This window comes from Rhincodon typus, chromosome 43 (assembly GCF_021869965.1).
Source record: "Rhincodon typus isolate 14 chromosome 43, sRhiTyp1.1, whole genome shotgun sequence".
NCBI lineage: Eukaryota > Metazoa > Chordata > Chondrichthyes > Orectolobiformes > Rhincodontidae > Rhincodon > Rhincodon typus.
In genome coordinates, this window is record NC_063374.1 from 8,734,484 (window position 1) to 8,753,718 (window position 19,235).

Consider the following 19,235-nt stretch of genomic DNA (forward strand, 5'->3'; position numbering starts at 1 on the left):
GGGGGGGGGGGAGATGGTTGGGGGGGTGGAGGGGGAGATGGTAGGAGTGGGGAGGGGATGAGGGGGGAAGATTGTGGGGCTGGCAGAGGAATGGAGGTGGGGGGAGTGCAGGAGAGATGGCTGGTCGCACTGAGACTCTATCTGTTCTGTGTTTTGGTTGCTCAGGGGCTCACGATGGCTCACAGCCTGCCTGGTGACAGCCGGGATCTTCCTCTTCCTCCTGCTGGTCTCTGGCTGCCTGCTGCGAGTTGGCCTCAGCTTGTTTTGTCAGGGCCTTCTCTTGGAAGCTGGTGTCAAGAGGTAACAATGAGAACCGGGGCCTGGCCAGGGAGGGGCAGCGCCACATGGTTGCCCTGGACCCTGGCAGGGGGCACGTTCCGACAGGTTTGGGAGTGGGATGGTGAGGGCAGAGAAGGCAAGGGGCTTCCAGAAGCTAAGTTAGCAGGGCCAGCACCAGTGGGAGGGAAGGGGGAATGTGCGCCTCATACTCATTACAAAATTAAGCGAGGCCTGAAGGATACAGGGCAGCCGGGAGAGAGAAGATTTGCATTTCCCTAGCGCCTTTCACCAATTCGGAACCTCGCAGCCAACAAATCACATTTTCCTTGTTTTTGAAGTGGGGTCTGTTCCATTATTGCAGCCAATTGTCACACAGCAAGATCCCACGCACAGCAATGTAGGTGACCCACATTCGTTTGCTTTTTGTTTTTGAAACCAATGTTGGGTTTTCTTGGTTGAATATCTCATCTGACAGCGCGGTGCTCCCTTGGCACTGGCCCCCATCGATCAGGCAGTATTTCTTTTGCGATTTGTGTTGTCCTGGACGTAGATTTGATGCTTATCTGAGTGAGCTGGGAGTTACGAAAGGAGCAGAGCTTCGTGAGAAGGCTGCGCGGTTGGGATGATGGAACAAATTCGGAAAGAAAACTCCGACAGTGCCAGAGTCTAATCACTTCTCTTCCTTTAGCTGCTCCGATGGTGAGAAAATGGACTGGACGTCGCCATACGACGGTTCCCGCTTCTACCAAAACTTTACCAGTGCTGAGGTGAGACTGTGATACCATTTTACTGTGAACCGTTCCATTTAATTGTAAGTTATTTGTGTTCTTCAGTGCCTTTTTCTCGTGCCTGACCCCACCAACCCCCACTCCTTTCCGACTTCAGCTCATCCTAAATAATGATGCCCCCCTCTCTCAGCCCAGTGTCCTGTAACTCCCCTTGCTCAATGACAACATTTAGAGCCAGGTCCATCCATTTAAAGTTCTCTTTTTCTGTTTTCAACTCCCTTGATCTCTTCCTTATTTCTGTCATCCTCCCTGGCCTCTACACCCCCTCCCTATGTCTGTAACCACGTCCAAACCCAGCCTCTCGAGCATCCTCCGATTCCCATCGTCCTCCATTGAGGGCAGTGCCTTCAGCTGCCTGGGGCCTTGAGCCCAAAAATTTCTTCGCTAAACCTCTGTTTCTGTTTCTCTTTCTCTGATTTTTTCTTTAAGGATCTTCAAACTGAGCTTTTAATACCTGTCCCATTAATTCTGTCTGTGTGGATCCGTTCAAATTCTATCTGATTTGAAGACATTATGAAGTACTTTGTATTAATTTAAAGCAATTTTGTGAATTCAAGTCATTGTTTGAATCTGTTTCTCTCATGAATCCAAGTGAGGGTGGGTCTGAAGTACAGTCTGTGCAGAATTTGGATGGCCTGAATTTGTCTGGGCTAAGCAAACAGACAAGGTTATCAGGGATGGGGGTGAGGAGGACAGAAATCTGCCGGTGCAGGTTGTCCGAGGCAGGATGGCGTTCAGCTCCTGTGGTTGACTAGCCCAAAGGAATGATGGCTTGGCTGAAATAGCAGAGGACAGTCTGTACCCTGGAAACAGTAGGCTCCACTCATGGCCCAATCCTAGCCACCCAAAACAGGAAATCTGTTCCACATGAGGAGAGGGGCTGAATGGCCTGGTCCTGGGCTGGAAAATTGTCGTTGTTCTTGTCGTTTAGGGGGTGGTGGGGAATTCCAGGATTTTGACCCGGCAACGCTGAAGGAACGGCCGATATATTTCCAAGACAGGATGGGGAGTGGCTTGGAGGGGAATGTGCAGAGGGTGCTGTTCCCATGTATCTGCTGCCCTTGTCCTTCTGGATGGAAGTGGATCGTGGGTTTGGAAGGTGCTGTCTGAGGATCTTTGGTGAATTTCTGCAGCGCATCTTGTAGATGGTACACACTGCTGCTACTGAGCGTCGGTGGTGGGGGGAGTGGGATGTTTGTGGATGTGGTGCCAATCAAGCGGGGGGGGGGGGGGTGCTGCTTTGTCCAGGATGGGGTCGAGCTTCTTGAGTGTTGTTGGGTCTGCACTCATCCAGGGGCAAGTGGGGAGTATTCCACCCCACTCCTGACTTGTGCCCTGTTTTTCTTTCGTTTACCCAGATTGCTATCTCACACAACTGAGCGACCTACCCGCCACTAAAATCACCGTGACATTTTTAAATTTAAAACCACTATCCACCACCAGTAAAAACACCCGTGTCGCCAATTCAGTATTTACGAGCAAAAGCCCATTATGGTTAATACGAACCATAAAGGTGAGAGGGGAGGGGTGTAGGGAGTGCGGGAAGGGACTAGATGAAAGTGGAGTTGGGGAAATAAAGCGCTGTATCCCTGCAGTGCCCACCTCTTTCTAAAGGCATCGAGATCATTGATGGGACACTGCATGCTCCCTTTCCATGGACGTCTGGGCTTGAACATAACTGGGGGTTGGAGTGGGGGGGGGGGGGGGGGGGGGGAGGGTTCAGATAGGACCCCCTCCACAGCCCTCTGCCTGGACCTGTTCATAGCCAGCCTGGCCAGGCCCAGGAGTAGACCCACACTGAGGTTCTCCAATCTGCCTTCTGCACTAGGTGGATTTATGCCCCATAGACGATGGACAGGTTCAATTGCACCTTTTTGAAAATAATTGCGTCTTTGCAAGGTGCCCTGAGCACAATTGTTTGCTTGTTTCTGCAGACCTCGACCTGGGTGAACTTCTTCTTTTGGTTAGTGGTATTGACTCTGCTCATTGTGCAGCGGAGGCAGCTCGATGGCTTCAGGCCAATGAATGGGGCCGATCCCGAGTGGAGCACGGCCGTGGCAGGAATCACGTCTGAGACCAAACCCTTAATCCCATCAGGACCCCGGCCTTGAAAGGAAGTGTTGTCGCCGTACTGGAATCATGGAATGAGCTGCAAGAAGAGTGTTTGTGTGTGTGTGTGTGTGTGTGTGTATTTGCCTGTACATGCATTTGTAAAGGCTTCCCCTCCGCACCCCCCCACCCCCATCCTGCTCAAAGAATCCCGCACTACAGACTAAAGCTGAATTCCTGTCATCCCAGCCTTAATGCACTGCCTAACTGGGACTAAGTGCCAACTATTTAGCCTGTGTGTGTGTGTGTCTGTTTGTTTGTGCAGAATATATAAAGCAGCTGCCTTGTGCCTGTTCGAGCAATTCCTTTTTGTTTTTTTTTTGAAATGGTTTATTTTTCTGCAAACCTGGGCAGGTTGCAGTTAAATTCTTTATCCGAGAGCGGTCCGTGAATTGAGGGAAGGTTTTCTGCGGGATTTGTGTAAATACTTGGCGTTGCCGGAAGAGGAGAGAAACCGAGGGAGAAATGAGCAAAGGCTGTCAATTTGTGGGGTGCAGGTGAGTGTTACGTTGTCCCAGAGAATCTGAGGCAGTCACCTGTTGGGCCAGCAACACCTTTGCAGTGACATGTGGACAAACCGTTTTTTTGCAACAAATCATCCGTCACACAAAGCTTCTTTCTTTGCACTCGACAATTTGCAAACGTGCAATTTAAGGCGAAAAACCAACATTTGCACGGAATGGACGGAGAGCTGATACCTTGACCACTCGAGGGTACACTTACCTCCTGTCAGTACAGTAGGAATGTTGGCTTTCCCCTTAAATTGGCATTCTTGCCAACAGTCCTGATGAGTGCAAGACAAGAAACCTTTTATTTTCGGCAATCAAGCTGTTTACCACCAAACAACCAAATTGTTCATTTTCCCAACCTTCCTGTAGCAGTGGTGTGAGATAACAGCCATCCACTTGCCACCAGCCTGTGTGCCCATAGAGAGGCCATCTGCCTCAGACTGACCAGGGCAGCTGGATGTGAGGGTATCTCACCCTGGAGTGTCAGGGGCTGCCCCCAAAAATTATGTGCAGCAAGAGAAAATGTCCAGGACTAATGCTTGCAATATGATGGCACTATCTGCAATGTTGGACTTGGGAACAGGAGTTGGCTATTCTGCCCTCTGAACCTGCTGTGCTCTTCGGTAAGGTGGTGGGTGATCCAGTAGCGGTCTCCATCCTATCTATTGGCTCATCTGTCCCTCGTGCCTGTGGCGAAAGACTTCTGTTGCCTGCAACTGTGAAATGAAGGTAGCCAGTCTTCTGGAAACTTGTTTCTGGACCTAGCTCCTAACTGCAACTCTTGATAGTGAAGCAGGGTGGAAAAATCACTGGCGTAGCCATCGAGCTGCACTCTGCAAACTGTGCTCCAATGTGTATCCCATCTCAGTCTGAAAGTCAGGGGCTTGAGACTGACTTCAAACAAGGCTGTAGCAGCACCATGGGAAGGGTGTGCTGGCTGCTTTTGTATTTTGGATAGGACGTTAAAGCAGAAGGGTTGCATGTATCTCTCAGGAGGGTACAACCTATCTTGTAAAAACCGAAAGAGCTGCGGATGCTGCAAATCAGGAACAAAAACAGAAGTTACTGAAAAAGCTCAGCAGGTCTGGCAGCACCTGTGGAGGAAAAAACAGTTAATGTTTCGGGTCCGGTGACCCTTCCTCAAACTATCTTGTGGCTGAGATTGAAGGGAGAGAGAGGCTCTTGTGGTAGTATCCTTACTTCTTGACCAGGAGACCCAGGTTCAAGTCACATCTGCTCCAGAGATGTGAAATAACATCTATGACAAGGTTGGTTTAAAAAATAGCTGAAGAATCTGAGGGTTTGCAGTACTTTTTAAATATCTGACATGGACTGGACAGTGAGACATCAAAAGCATGCAAGCAATGCTACATTAAAGACAAATTTATTTTTGTAGTCTCTGTCCTGGTATATTACCTGGACAAAACGTGTGAATTGGGAGGCACTGTCTCCCATCTTGCTCAACCTTGAGCACAAAACAAGGTTTATTCTAAAGAGGCTGAGGCAAAGGCAAAGGCAAAGGAAACAAAACTTTGACAAAACTCTTGTTCCTCCTCCTGACTCTCCTAAGTGACAGGACTTGGTTATCACCGATACTTGTCATTGTTTCAAGCAGATCCCACCCTCCGTAACGTCAGGCGTATGGTAGTCTCTGCCCAAGTGCTCATTGTCCAATTAAACTTTTGGACTACTGGGATCTGTTAATAGGATTTAAATTGACCGCTCACCTGGGCCTGGACTGTGACTTATTCCTGTATTCATTGACTGTACTTTGGTATATGTGAAACAATAAATCAATGAAAAGTGTTGGTTTACATGCTATACAGGCAGATCGTACCATACAAAGTGCATCAGGGTAGCAGAACAGAGTGGAATACAGTCACAGAAGGTGCAAAGAAAGAGATCTGAAATAAAATTTGAGAGGTCTGTTCAAAAGTCTGATAACATTGGGGAAGAAGCTGTTCTTGTATCTATTCCTATGTGTTATCAAACCTTTGTCTCCTGCCCAATAGAAGAGAGTATTACTGGGGTGGGAGGGGTCTTTTGATTTATGTTGGCCACTTTCCCGAGGCAGCGGGAAGTATAGATGGGGTCAGTAGCTGGAAGACTGGTTTGTGAGACGGACCAGACAGTGTTTGCGACACTATAATTTCTTGCAGTCTTGAGAAGAGCAGTTGCCAAACAACGCTGTGATGAATCCAGACAGGATGCTTTTTATGGTTCATCTATAAAAATTGGGAAGAGTGGTTGTGGACATGCCGAATTTCCTTCGCCTCCTGAGGGAGTAGAGACATTGGGTTTTCTTGATCGTCATATCGACTTGGGTCGAGCAAGGCAGATTGGTGATTTGTCACTCCCAGGAACTTAACGCTCTCGACCATCTACACCTCCACACCATTGATGTAGACAGGGGCACACCCCTTCCTGAGATTTGATCTACAATGGTGGTGTGGTCAGCAAACTTGTAAACGGAGCTGGGATGAAATTTGGCCACACAGTCAAGAGTGTATAAGGAGTATAGTAGGGGACTGAGTATGCAGTCTTGCGAGGGATTATGGTGGAGGAGGTGTTATCACCTATTCTTACTGATTGTGGTCTGTGGGTCGGGAAATCAAAGATCCAGTTACAAGAGGTGGGGGGAGCGAACGGAGCTGAGACCTAGGTCTTGGAGTTTACAGATGTTTGGAATTATGGTGTTTGAAGGCAGAAGTTTAATCAATAAGTAGGAGCCTTACTTGGGTATGCTTGTTATCCTGATGTTCCAGGGATAAGCGTAGAGCCATGGCGATGGTGTCTGCTGTGGATTTGTTGTACCAGGAGCTAAACTGCAAAGGATCAAGACAATTTTGGTAGGCTGGAGTTGATGTGAACTGTGACTAACCTCTTGAAACGCTTCACAATTCGGAACTTCAGGGCCACTGGGCGCTAGTCATTGAGGCACGCTGCATGATTTTTTTTTTCTTTGGCACTGGCATGATGGTGGTCTTCTTGAAGCAAGTGGGGACTTCAGATCGTAGTAGGCAGAGGTTGAAGATGTCTGTGAACATTCCTGCCAGCCGGTCTACACAGGATCCGAGTGCACGACTGGGGAGTCCATCCAGGCTCGTCGCTTTCCATGGGTTAAAATCTTGTTACAATCATGCTGACAGACCTAATGGAGATGTTTTAACCAATATCATGGTGCATTTAAAAATAAACTTTGGTTTAAGTTCTTAAACTTGTCTCGAGCAGTTTCTAAGGGGCACGGCATGAGAAAGGGAAGAGACACATAAGAGAGCTGATTGAAAGGATGGCTGCTAGGAGGTTAAATAGCTGAGTATGGGAAGAGCACCCCAAAAGCAGGCAGCAGTTTGAGTGAGTGTTTTAAAATGTTGCAATTGGGAGGCATTACTGTGGGTTACTCGGCCCAAAGGAATATAGTTGAACAAAATGGATTCAGTGCAGAGATATTGACGAACTTGGCCTTGTAATCATTACAACAGCATAAACTAACAACCCCCTGTTAAATAGACAAATGTTCTTGCAGATCGAGTTGCTAATTCTCCTACCATTGAATCATGCCCTTGGTCTTGATGCTTTGCCAAAAGTCACCTCTCCTCTTGCCACAGAACTAGATTCCCATGTCTGGGTACGTCTCTACCCGGGCCACTGCAGGAACCCAGAGTATTAAAAGTGCCCCTGTCAACTGAGGGGGTGCCTCACAAAGTCCTAGCTTGGTTACATTTAATCCCTCCTTCTGTTAACCAGACACAACTTAAAAGGGGCCTTGGTTGATCCTAAAGGATTAGGAGCTCTGGGAGGGGGGAAAGAATTCCAAACCGTAACAATGCTCAGAGGAAACTCTTCCTCATTGTTATCTTAAACAGGAGGTTCACTATTTTGAAACTGTACCCTCTCCGTTATAGAATCACCCTCGAGGTGACACATCCTCCCTGATCACCGCCTTCAGGATCTTGTACGTTTCAATAAGATCACCCTCTTGTTCTTCTAAACGCCAACGGATTATAGGCCCCGTCTTTGGGGAAGGCAATGGCCAGGTGCTAGACTATTAATCCAGAGACCCATGTAATGTTCTGTGGCCTGGGGTCGAATCCTGCCATGGCCGATGGTGGAAGAGTCTAATGATGACAATGAACCCATTGCTGATTAGTGAACGAGATGGGTTTTCCAATGTCCTTTAGGAATTAGACACTCTGATCTACCTTCAGAGAGCACAGCAATGTCGATATCCTGTGAATAAATGAAAAATGCTGCACCCCAGGAACCAAGTGAATGAAACCTCTCTGAACTGGATGTGTATTGCTCCCAGAGTTAAAAATGTGTTAAATGGAAGAGGTTAATCAAGACATGAGAATGTCTATTAGTGACCAAGTGGGCAACCTGTGTGTGATGTTGCAGGACAGTGGAAGGGTGTTGAATACATACTTTTCTTCGGCCTTCCCTCTGGAAAAGGAGAACATAAGTGGGGAATTCAGGAAAAGGGACTGTGAGCAATGTGCACGGTTTGACGTAGGAAATGGTTCTTTCGGGCCTAAAAGCAGACAAATCCCCTGGCCTGGATGAACTGCATCCCAGGCCGCTGTGGGAGGTGAGGCCATGACACAAATTTTTAATATCGCTGTGGCCACAGAAGACTGGATGATGGCTAATAGCGTTCCACTTTTTAAGATGGGCAGTAGAGATGAACCAGAAAATTAGTGACTAGTGAGTCTCACCTCCAGTGGTAAGGAAATATTAGAGAAAATTCTGAAGGAGTGAATTAATAGTCACTTGGAAAGGCATGGATTGATTAGGGATAGTCAGCATAGCTTTGTCAGTTGGAGGTCATGCCTAACAACTTTGTTAGAATTTTTTGAAAATGTGATCAAGTGTGTGGATGATATAGTTTATATGAATTTTAGCAAAGCTTTTTGACAAGGTCCCACATGGGAGACTGATTGAGGAGGTCAGAGCACATGAGGGAAACTTGGCAAGATGGATTAGAAACTGGCTCAGTAATAGGACACAAACATTAGTGGTAGAAGGCTGATTGAATGACTGGAGGCCAATATCCAGCATTGTACCACAAAGGATTAGCACTGGGGCCCCTATTGTTTTTTATATACATAAATGATATAGAAGAAAATGTTGGGGGGAATGTTAAGAAAATTTGCAGATATCAAGATTGGTAGAGTGGTCAATAGTGAAGATGCTGGTTGTAGGTTACAGGAAGATATAGATGAATTAGTCAGATGGGCAGACCAGAGTTAGATGATATTTAACCCTGATGAGTGTGAGCTGATGCATTTTGGAAGAAGAAACAAGATGAGGGAATATTTAATAAATTGCACGACACTGGATAGCTTAGAGGAACAGAGTGATCTTGGAGTACTTATTCGCAGAGCACGTGAATATGTCAGATAAGAAGGCATATAGGACACTTGCTTTCATCAGCCGTGGCATAGAGTATTGGAATTATACAGGGAGTTGGTCAGGCCATAACTGGAGTGCTGTGTGCAGTTCTGGTCACCTCACTGTAGGAAGGATGTGATAGCACTAGAGGGGGTATACAGAAGGTGTACCAGGTGTTGCCTGGGATGGAGAAATTGAGCTGCAAGGAGAGACTAGATAGGTTAGGGATTGTTTTCTTTAGAGCGGAGAAGACTGAGGGGGAACATGATTGAGGCATATAAGATTATGAGGGGTATGGACAGGGTGAATAGAGAGCAGCTGTTCCCCTTGGTTGAGGGGTCAGTCACAAGGGGAGCAAAGTTTTAGGGTAAGGGGCAGGAGATTCAGAGGGGATTTTGAGGGGAAAAATCCTTTTCCCTCAGAGGCTGGTGGGGATCTGAAATGCAAGGCCTAGGAAGGCAGTGGAGGCTGGAAACCTTAACCTCTTAAAAAAAATTCGATGAGTACTTCAAATATCATTAACATTCAAGGGTATGGGACAAGTGCAGGAAATTGGGGTTAGGGCACTTTTAGTGGTAGTTGTGTCGGTGTAGACTCGATGGGCCTTTTCTGCACTGTACGAATCCTATGAAAGTTAGGAGGCGAAACTGGACACACTGCTCCAAGAACAATCTCAACAGTACCCTGGAGCAAGACCTCCGGACATTTCCATTCCATCCCTCTTGCAATAAAGACCAACAATCACTACGCCTTCCTTACTCCTTGATGCCAACATTTTTTTTTTAATTAATGTACCATGACACTCAGACTCCTCTGTACTGTAGTTCCTCTCCATTTAGATAATATCTTGCTTTTTTACTCTTCCTGTCGTAGTTGATCCATTCAAAGACATTTTCTGGTGCAGAACATGTTAAAACAGGAGTTTCCAGACACAGTATTTTTGGACTGGGCAGCCTGGTGCCATAGATCAATCTGGAACAATTCATAAATCGAGCTGAAGTGAACAAATGAAACGTCCCATGTGATACGGAAATGTGGTCTGCAACATTTCTAACTGTACAGCTTGTACAGTTTGAGACTGAGCAGGCCACTGCCACTGGAGATATTAACCAGCACCCTCGATAAACTGGCAAAAATTATACACCTCAAATACCACATAGTTTACCGTATTATTCTGTCCAATTATTATAGCTTTTAAAAATTTATTTAGCTCAATGTAAATATACTTCTTGCTAAATCGAATAGCCACACAAAATCTCAACAATTGATTTAACGCTGAGTTACCATGATGTCCGAGTAGCCAGTTGAGGGTGTGAGTGAGAAGGCTCCCTGTCGCTAAGTTTTATTTAAGGCAAAGTTGCATTATTATTTAAGTGATTTATGCTGTAAATGAAGTATAACAGTGATGTTTATACTGTCTACATTACATTTCTCTTATTTAGTCTGTGTTTTTATATTATGTGGACTTCTCAATTTTCTAGAATATTGGATCAATCAGCACACTCCTGGCCCCATAGGTGCCAGTTAATAAAATATTTGCTGTAGTTCTAAGTGGTCAGTGAAGCTCTCTGCTTATAAGGCTGGGACATTTTTCCACTGGAGCACAGGAGGTTGAGAGGTGACCTTACAGAGGTTTATAAAATCATGAGGGATATAGGGTTAATAAGTAGGTGTCTTTTCCTTAGGAAACGGGATTCCAAGACTAGGGGGCAAATTTTTAAGGAGAGAGGAAGAAGGTTTTAATTTACACAGAAGATGGTTTGCATTTGGAATTAACTTCCACAGGAAATGGTGGATGTAGGTACAATTACAACGTTTAGAAGAGAGAGAAGTACGTGTTTAGGAAAGATTTGTATGGATATGGGCCAGGGGCAGGCAGGTGGGACTAGTTTAATTTGGGATTATGGTCAGCATGGACTGGTTAGACCGAAGGGTCAGTTTCCGTTCTGTATGACTCTGACCATGAAGCAGAGAGAGAAGTTTTTAACCAAAAACAATGCAATTTATCTTAACAGAGTGATAAGATTTAAAATGGTCTGTCCGTGAGAGTGCAGAGGTAGAAATTTTCTGTATTGACTGTGTTTAAACACCAGATATAATATTTCCAGAAAGTTCTTTTCCTGAGCCCATCCTCCAACAGACCGCACAGAAATAGCTGTCTCCAATCTTCCTTTTATTTACACCATCCATTCACAGAAAAAAAAGAAACATTACATTCATTAAAAAATTGTTACTTGCAAAAATGTGTTCGTTTTTGCCTGAACAAGAATTTGTACATAAGAAGGAAAAAAAAAAGGATTCACATTGGAGGTGTCTGGGATCTGCGGTCAGTCACTGGTGACTATAGGAACACAAATCTCTGGCTCATCAACTTGTGCCAACTCACAGACTTCCATCGACGCTGTGCAACAACAAAGACAATGCTGGCGAGAACCTGTCTATTATGGTAGCAGCAGAAAGGGATCAGAGGGCACGGTTAGTGTTAGACCTGAAGTGGGGCTGTGTCAAGGGCATTCCGCCAGGAGAGGATCCTCTCCAGCTGGGACCCGCGTGCAGGATGTACCCACTCTGTTTCGCTCCTGGCAGCTTTGCCTTTTCAAACCTGGTGGGGCAGAGAGCTGAGTAAAAAGGTCAGTGTTGGGGTGGGGGAAAGAGTGCATCATCAGGAGCTCCCTGTGTTGGGGCAGTTAGCGGCTGACTCTGGGTCACAGGGTGCTTGCACCTTCCAAAAAAAAAAAGGGTGGCTGAGAGAGGCACAGGCAGAGAAAGACAAGGGTACGAAACACAAGACAGCCTTTTAGAGCGGCAGTGGCTCTTGGCTCCCTGCTGTCACAAAACTGATGTCAAACTGCTTTGGGAATCACGTACTTGGTTATTCTGTGTAACAGAGCGCCCGAGCACTGGAAATCCCCGTCCGGCCCACCATAGAAACTCAAGACACTTTCCTGGTGCAGGGTGCTGTATCTGTGCTAAGTTATTAAGCCTCGTTTCAAATTCCAGGCCCCCACCCCAGCCCAGGAAAATCAGCTAACTTACCTGCAAGCTGTCACCATGGGATGCAGCAAGTGCTGTTGCAGGAGCCAGAGGAGATTACCGAAAAGGAACTCCTCTGCTTGTAGAAATTAGGCAGCTATCTCGCCAGCCCTAGGCAGTTAAAAGGATCAACTCATCTCTCTCTCTTCTGCTGTGCAGAGCCTCCCCTGGCTCCATACTGTAATGTGGGCGGGGGGGGGCAAAGGATCAGGGCCGGTGGGGATAGGGATAGGGAGCCTGCTCTCTAAACCCCTTACCTTGGAGAGCACAAGTCTACACAGAACAACACGCCAAATGTTAGTCGAAACCCTCCTACAGATTATGCAGCTGCTCTTGCCTTCTTGTTCTTCATATTAAACACAAGGAAGAGGAGGGCAAGGAAAGAAGGGTGCCTAACGGGAACACTCTCTGAAGGAACTGCACGCAAAGATGCCCGGTCTCCCTGAAACGGGACAGTTTTCTTCAGGGTAACATCACAGCCGCACAACAGATACAAAAGACCTCACAGATCCGACACCTGTGCCTGGCTGTGTCTTCCTGCTCATCGAGGGCTGGGGATGGTGTTTGATGGCCGAGGGGCTTTAGAAAAGGTGGGGTAAACAGAAACCGGTCCCTTGTTTTCAGTATGTACATAGTTCACACTCCTTCAAGCCACACCACCAGCGCGTCTCAGCTATGTGGGTAATACTGACTGTAGTTCCATGGGTTCTGATATCCGTATGATCCATAAGGCTGCAACGAGAGAAAAAGACAAATGAAAAATTGGTGACAGGCTCTGCCTGGCTTGGAAAGCCCAGCCCACCCTTCATTCACAACTAAATACTCTCGATCGAGCCAGAGGGCTCAAGCTTTAGTAGAGACTCCAGCATTAAATCTCGGCTGACACCACACGGAGAATCTCCGAGCACTGGTGTACACATTGCCCCATTGGATAAACTGTTCCTGGTGTTTTCACACATTTGTTTTTAACTCGCTCCTGGGGTGTGTGCATCACTGGCTGGGCCTACTATTTATTACCCCTCCTGAATTGCCGCTTGAAAAGGTGGTGGTGAGCTGCCTTCTTGAACCGCTACAGTCTATGGTTACCCCTACACCCACATCACCATTCCAGGATTTTGACCCAGCAACGCTGTAGGAATGATGACATACTTCCAAGTCAGGATGGGGAGTGGTTCAGAGGGGAGGTAGCAGAATGGGTGTTCCTGTGTTATCTGCTGCCCTGTTCCTTTCAGAGGGACGCGGGTTTCAGAGAGGTAAACAAGCAGAGTTTATCTTGGGAGGGGTGGGCACGTAGACAGCAGGCTACATTGTGGAGTGAGGGATGGGATTGTCAGATAACAGGAAAACTGGTTCAGGAGGAGAGACCAATTGTTAACACATATCAGAAGGGCTCATGTTTGTAATTTACAGCCCACTGAAGGGGCTGCCTGAAGGGGGCCAATGTGTTGGGAGGATAGGGATCACAGGGAAATTCTACTGGGGGAGGAAGGAGTAACAGAGCTGTACCTGATACCACGCACTGTAGTTGTATGCTGCCTGGCTGCTGGTCACGTCTCCGCTCATGAGGGTGGTGGAATTGGTGCTGGTTGTTGCAGTGCTCGCTGTGCTGATCGTGGAGCTATCGTCCATTCTTGCTCGCTTCTCCTCAAGTTCCTCAGTGCTGCAGGGCCAGGGGTCACAGTATCAGTAAAGACCTTGGTGCTGTCAGGGAGAGGGTCAGTGGCGGAGTCCTGTCCATGAAGTAATGACTCATGGACTTGGAGATCTCGGCCACCTTATGCCTTTGTGAACCCAAACCACACCCCCAGCCCCCAACCCCATTCTCCACCAATCGTGTAAACTGGAGGTGTTTACGCCTTATATGTACAACAGGAGCCTTCTGCACAAAATCCAGGCCCACCAGACAAAGGGCCTGCACCCTGGGAGTGGCTGCACTGCCGGAGGGCCAGGGCTGAGACAGTGGCCAGAGTCCTGAGGACTGATTCTGCACTTGATACCCCAACCAATATTAAAACTGATGATTCCATTGGTGCAGATTTAGTAGGAGGTGGTAAATATGCTGCTGTCTGCAAGGTCAGTGGAGGACCAGGGGTCCGCAACCCAATCAGGAACACTAAAGTGAGCACTGTTCTTTCACACTCAACTCAAAACGGATAGTGGGAACAGGGAACTCTCTGCCAACTCTCCGAAGGCTGACTGCTCCCTCACATTGGAAACAGGTAGGCCAGGAGCAGTGAGAGACACTGTACAAAGGCAGCAAAATGAAATAATCATCTGGCACTCACCCATTCTCAGCCGCCCGCTTCTTACTGGAGTTCTGCTTGAGGAGTTTCTGATGTTCATCGTAGGCGTGTAATAAACTGCAGTTGGGATTGGGGGGTGGGGTGGGGTGGGGAACACATGGGACAGAAATCAGGCTCCAACAATGGGATACAGCAGATACACAACTTCAGGCTGCAGCAGGTAGCTAGTGAACTGGCTGAAGCACTCAATGCTCCTGAGGGAGAGGCTGAAATGGTTGTTTAAAAGCCTCCAACCTCAGAAATTCCTGGCTGTTAGCAGATTTCTTTCTAATCTTGGCTGAAGGTAGCGAGTACCACCAGCCTGCTGACCTGAAAAGGGCTTACTTCTGGCATTGCAGTCAAGCTGATATTCTTGGTAGTCCTGGTATGGACACAGCAGTGCCAAGCCTTACGACAGGTAGGGAACTGCTGTGCCCACCTGGCATCTGAGTGCCCTCTCACATTAAAGGATCCAGTATGAATGTGATGCCCTTCACAGTCGAAAGACCCACTGCGTTCAAATATTAACAAACAAATAGTCATGCGCAGTGATATTAATACAGCAGTCAGAAGGAAAGGAGAAGCGCCTTCATGAAAGGGAGTGTGGTTTGGAGCACTGATAAGGGGGATTAAGTGTTCCAATAACTCTGGAGTGCAGGGGGGTGTGCACGTGTAGGCAGGCAGTAAGATAGATTCTTAATTCTCAGTATTGGTAATGACTGATCCACAATCAATTATCCAGCTCAGATCAGGTCATTTGCTTCCTGCTCAAGCCTGCTCCCACATTACTCTGTCATTTTATTCCTTTCTTTTGATGAGTTCATCCAGTTTGCCCACCCCTGCCCACCTAAACACTGCGCACCATTCAGTGGGTTCCACATTCTCTTGGTCTCTGGAGGGTGGAGGGGAACATTGCTTCTGATGGGATTTATTACTGACCGTCTGATATCGATGTGCCCCCGCCATCATCTGGTCTCCCCATCCTGACTATCCCAAGAGGAAATATTCTCCCACTCTTTTGGAATTTGAGCTCTCCCTGTCAGATCACCTTTCAGGAGTGCAGGAGGGCCACCATGTTCTTTTCTGATAGCACAATTCCACGCATGTCTGTATGCCTCTGATACCAAACGGTGACACTCACCTCTGTACATTGCAGCCAAAATCCTCCAGGAACTCGACTCTCCGCTGGGAGAAGACAATTTTGGTTTCGAGGGGGAGAGAGCTGACCAGCACCTGCTCGAAGCAGCCCAAGATGTTGCTCTCATTCACACGGATGTCACTACTGAACTCCAGCTCCAACAGGTTGAGGTACAGTTTGGAGTTGTCCTGCTGAGGCCAAAGGCTCTGCGTCAGAGGGAGGCAGCTACTCCATGCCTATTGCCCGCGAACCCCCACACGGAGCAACAGACAAGGCACCACCACTCTCCCACCCCACACACACAGGACCTGTAACATGTACTGAAATACAGTGCCAGGGTGGCTATTACTTCACATGAGCCTGCACTGAGAAATTCCATTCAACGACAGCACTGGCAGATTTTCCAACAGAAAAGCCAGCTCCCATGGAGCTAACACTAAGGTGAAAATGATCAGGATTTAATCCTCAGGGATGCTGTGCTCTCCTTCCCCTGGAACTGCCAAGATGGATTCTAGCCCCCAGTGCCAACTGAAGTGGACGCTTGAAAACTTAGGACATGGCAATTCAACCCATCGAGCCAGGGCCAGTATATCTTCACCTGATTTCTACTTTTAAAAAAAAGCTCTAAATGCTGCTTTTCGCACTATTCTTGTTTGGGAATCGGAGTGTGTTTCTCTAGCGCAGGAGATTGGGCATTACCGTTAAGAATGTTATATATTACCTTATTACTTTATTTTTCTACTTATTCAATGAAGGTAATGCTTAACTTTTTAAACTTTGTTTCCTTTACTTTGTACCTAAGCATTTTGGTACTGAGGTACCTTTGTACCTAAGATGGTGTCATATGGTGACATTGTACAGTTTTCACTGTACTCCTGTCCTTGAGTAAATGTGACCATAAAATCTAAGTCTAAAGCAAAAATGGGCATTGGGATCCATCTGCACATACACCAAAAACCCAGTTACAACAGCAACAAGTGATGGGAATAGGAAGACGGCTGTGTCAGGCATTCTGGACGGGAAGACGTAGTTCTGGCTTCTTGTGCAATGTGTCAGGAAATAAACACATGGTCAATGGTCTGAAATTTGCTGAGTCAGCATTTTAAACACTCAGTGGAAGCCCTTGCTATTGAGTAAACAGTCCTCGACGCTGATGCCGAACAGACATCACAAATCTTATCAGGAATAAAGAGTTATTCCTGTTAACTAGACATCCTGTAACAGTGGGAGCTGTTCTAATTATTTGTACATCAAAACTAGGATTCAGTGATTTGTTTGCTAAACAGCACTTGCCTGTTACAGGAATCTTTTTTAATTTAAAAAAGACTTGTTGGTCAGATGTGGGTTGTCACTGTTTGGACCAGCATTTATTGCTCATCTCAAAACTGTCCACTGGGCAGCTAAGAATGCACCACATCACTGTGGATCTGCAATCATGTACAGGTTAGACCAGATAAGGACGGTAGATTTCCTTCCCTAAAAGGACATTAGAGAACCAGGTGGGTGTTCACCACAAACGACAATGCTTTCGTGGTCACCATTAGGTTAAGCTTTTTTTTTGTTGGATTCAAATCTGTCTGGTGGGATTCGAACCCAAGTCCCCACCCAGAACATTAGACCGGGGCTCTGAATTACCAGCTGGTGTTTTTAACACAACGTAACTGCTTCCCCCAAATGTTTCGATGTTATTCACGAATATGCTCGAAATAGCAGTGGCACTGGCCACAAACACAGCCCTTGGAAATTCAACTCCTAACCACCCCCACTGGGTAAAGGAAACTGTTTCCTCCGACTACATGCCCTCCGCTCTCAGTCGTTAATCTTCAATCGAGGTCCTGGTTTGCTTGTTTCCCCTATTGAAATCCCTCACAATCTAGAGGAACTCTACCAGACGCCTACTTGACCAGCTTCAATCAATCAATCGGGTTCAATTTTCTTCCATATCTCCTTCGAAAAGCTAATGGAGAGAGGCTGCCTAATGATAGGGCCACATGGCCTGTATGCGGAAAGCACGATGCTGTACAAAGCAATTACCACAAAAGGGAGACTTGCATTTACATAGTGCCTTTTATCAACCCAGGATATCCCTGAGTACTTCCACAATTAATGAAGCAGTTTGCAAAGGCAGTCACTGTCTCAATATGTAAATGCAGCAGCCAAATGGTGCACAGCAAGCTCCCACAAACAGTAGCATGAGAATGACCCAAATCATCAGTATGCAGTGGCATTGGATGAGGGATAAACAGTGTCTCCAGGACACCTGTGGGTACAGAGGAGACCTCGAGACAAATTGTAACAGGGACAGCAGCTGGCTCTGGGGCATTCGGCTGAAGATTAAGAAGGGAAATATTACGAATGTACGATTGAATTCAGACCCTTAAGCTTGCTCTGCTAATCAGCAAAATCATGGTTAATCTAATTAATCAACATCACTGCCGCACCCGTCCACCCCAATAAGTTTACGAGCACACTGCTTCTGCCACCTTTTCAATCTGAGTTCCAAAGACTCACAAGCCGCTGTCTCTCAATTTAAATGGGTGACTCCTTATTTTTAGAGAGTAACGCCTAATTCTGGATTCTCCCACAGGAGGAAGCATCTCTGTGACAGAGTACTCAAATAAACATACCTTGGCTCACAAAGACCATTCCTCAAACTGAAGTAATAAAGGTAACACTTTTCAAAAGGGGATTCAATAGATGGTTGGAAGGGAATAAATTTGAGAAGATACGGGGAAGCAGCAGGGGAGCGAGAATAATTGAATAAGTTTTGCAAAGAGCTGGCACAGGCATGACGGGGGTGAAGAGCCTAATTTTGTGATGCATCATTGTATAATTCATCACTTTGAATGCAGCATTTATCCCAACGACCTCTCCCCCTCACCTACTCTTTCCCGATAGCCCCCCACCTCTTTCACCCTGTCTCTCTCAATAGCAGCACCACCCCCCCACACCTCCCTCACCTTGTCTCTCTCGATAGGCCCCCCCATTTCTCTCACCTTGTCTCTCTCGATAGCCTCCAGCAGCACCTTCCGGGCCTTTACCATGTTCTTCTGGACTTTCAGGAGTTGCCGGGCTAGCTTGATGGAGAAGAAGGAGGCCAGGGCCGTGCCCCTGTGCTGTTCGATGGCCTCACGCAGGAGCTCTTCCGCCCGGTCCAGGCGCCCGCAGCGACGCTCCAGGCTCACGCGCCGCAGTAGCACCATGGCCAGCCCGGGCACTACCATCTGGAACGACTTGAGGATACGGCGGGCTTCCTCAAGGTCACCTGGGGCAGAATTCCATATCAGTCAGTGAGGGCTGAAGGAAAATGGCAAGATACTGCTGGGAGAGCTCATTCACAAACCAGCTTATAACAAAGGTCGTCATAGGCTGCGTTTCTGGGGCACCTGCCCATCCCCAACCCCACCCACTCCTTTCTCCAGCTGTAAGCCAATCAAAATGTGGAGCACGAGAAGGACTTTGTAAACATGGGATCTAAAGCTGCAGGGATTATCCCCTTTGCCACTCCTCCTTTTCAAGACACACACATCCCCTCCACAATCCTCACCATCCTTTTTGTGTCATCCTCTCCCTCCTTGTACTCCCCCTAGAATTGTTAGGGAGATAGTAGGAACTGCAGATGCTGGAGAATCTGAAATAACAAGGTGTAGAGCTGGATGAACACAGCAGGCCAAGCAGCATCAGAGGAGCAGGAAGGCTGACGTTT

The 19,235-nt window shown here is 47.2% G+C and overlaps 2 protein-coding genes across 2 annotated transcripts in view; one reads left to right on the forward strand and one right to left on the reverse strand.

Annotated features, from left to right (window-relative positions):
* LOC109918489 (transmembrane protein 179B) overlaps positions 1–6,902 on the forward strand; it is an 8,601-nt gene extending 1,699 nt beyond the window's left edge. The window contains exons 2-4 of the mRNA XM_020518425.2: positions 166–300; positions 968–1,046; positions 3,002–6,902. Coding sequence (XP_020374014.2) covers positions 166–300; positions 968–1,046; positions 3,002–3,178 — 391 coding nt within the window. The 3' untranslated portion in view covers positions 3,179–6,902. The remainder of the gene's footprint in view (positions 1–165; positions 301–967; positions 1,047–3,001) is intronic.
* Positions 6,903–11,232: 4,330 nt separating this feature from the next.
* Positions 11,233–19,235, reverse strand: part of LOC109918488 (pre-mRNA-processing factor 39-like) — a 26,311-nt gene continuing 18,308 nt past the window's right edge. Inside the window, exons 10-14 of the mRNA XM_020518424.2 lie at positions 18,526–18,794; positions 15,533–15,717; positions 14,395–14,469; positions 13,616–13,769; positions 11,233–12,841 (exon numbers count right to left, since the gene is read on the reverse strand). Of these exons, the coding sequence (XP_020374013.2) occupies positions 12,779–12,841; positions 13,616–13,769; positions 14,395–14,469; positions 15,533–15,717; positions 18,526–18,794 (746 nt within the window). The 3' untranslated portion in view covers positions 11,233–12,778. The remainder of the gene's footprint in view (positions 12,842–13,615; positions 13,770–14,394; positions 14,470–15,532; positions 15,718–18,525; positions 18,795–19,235) is intronic.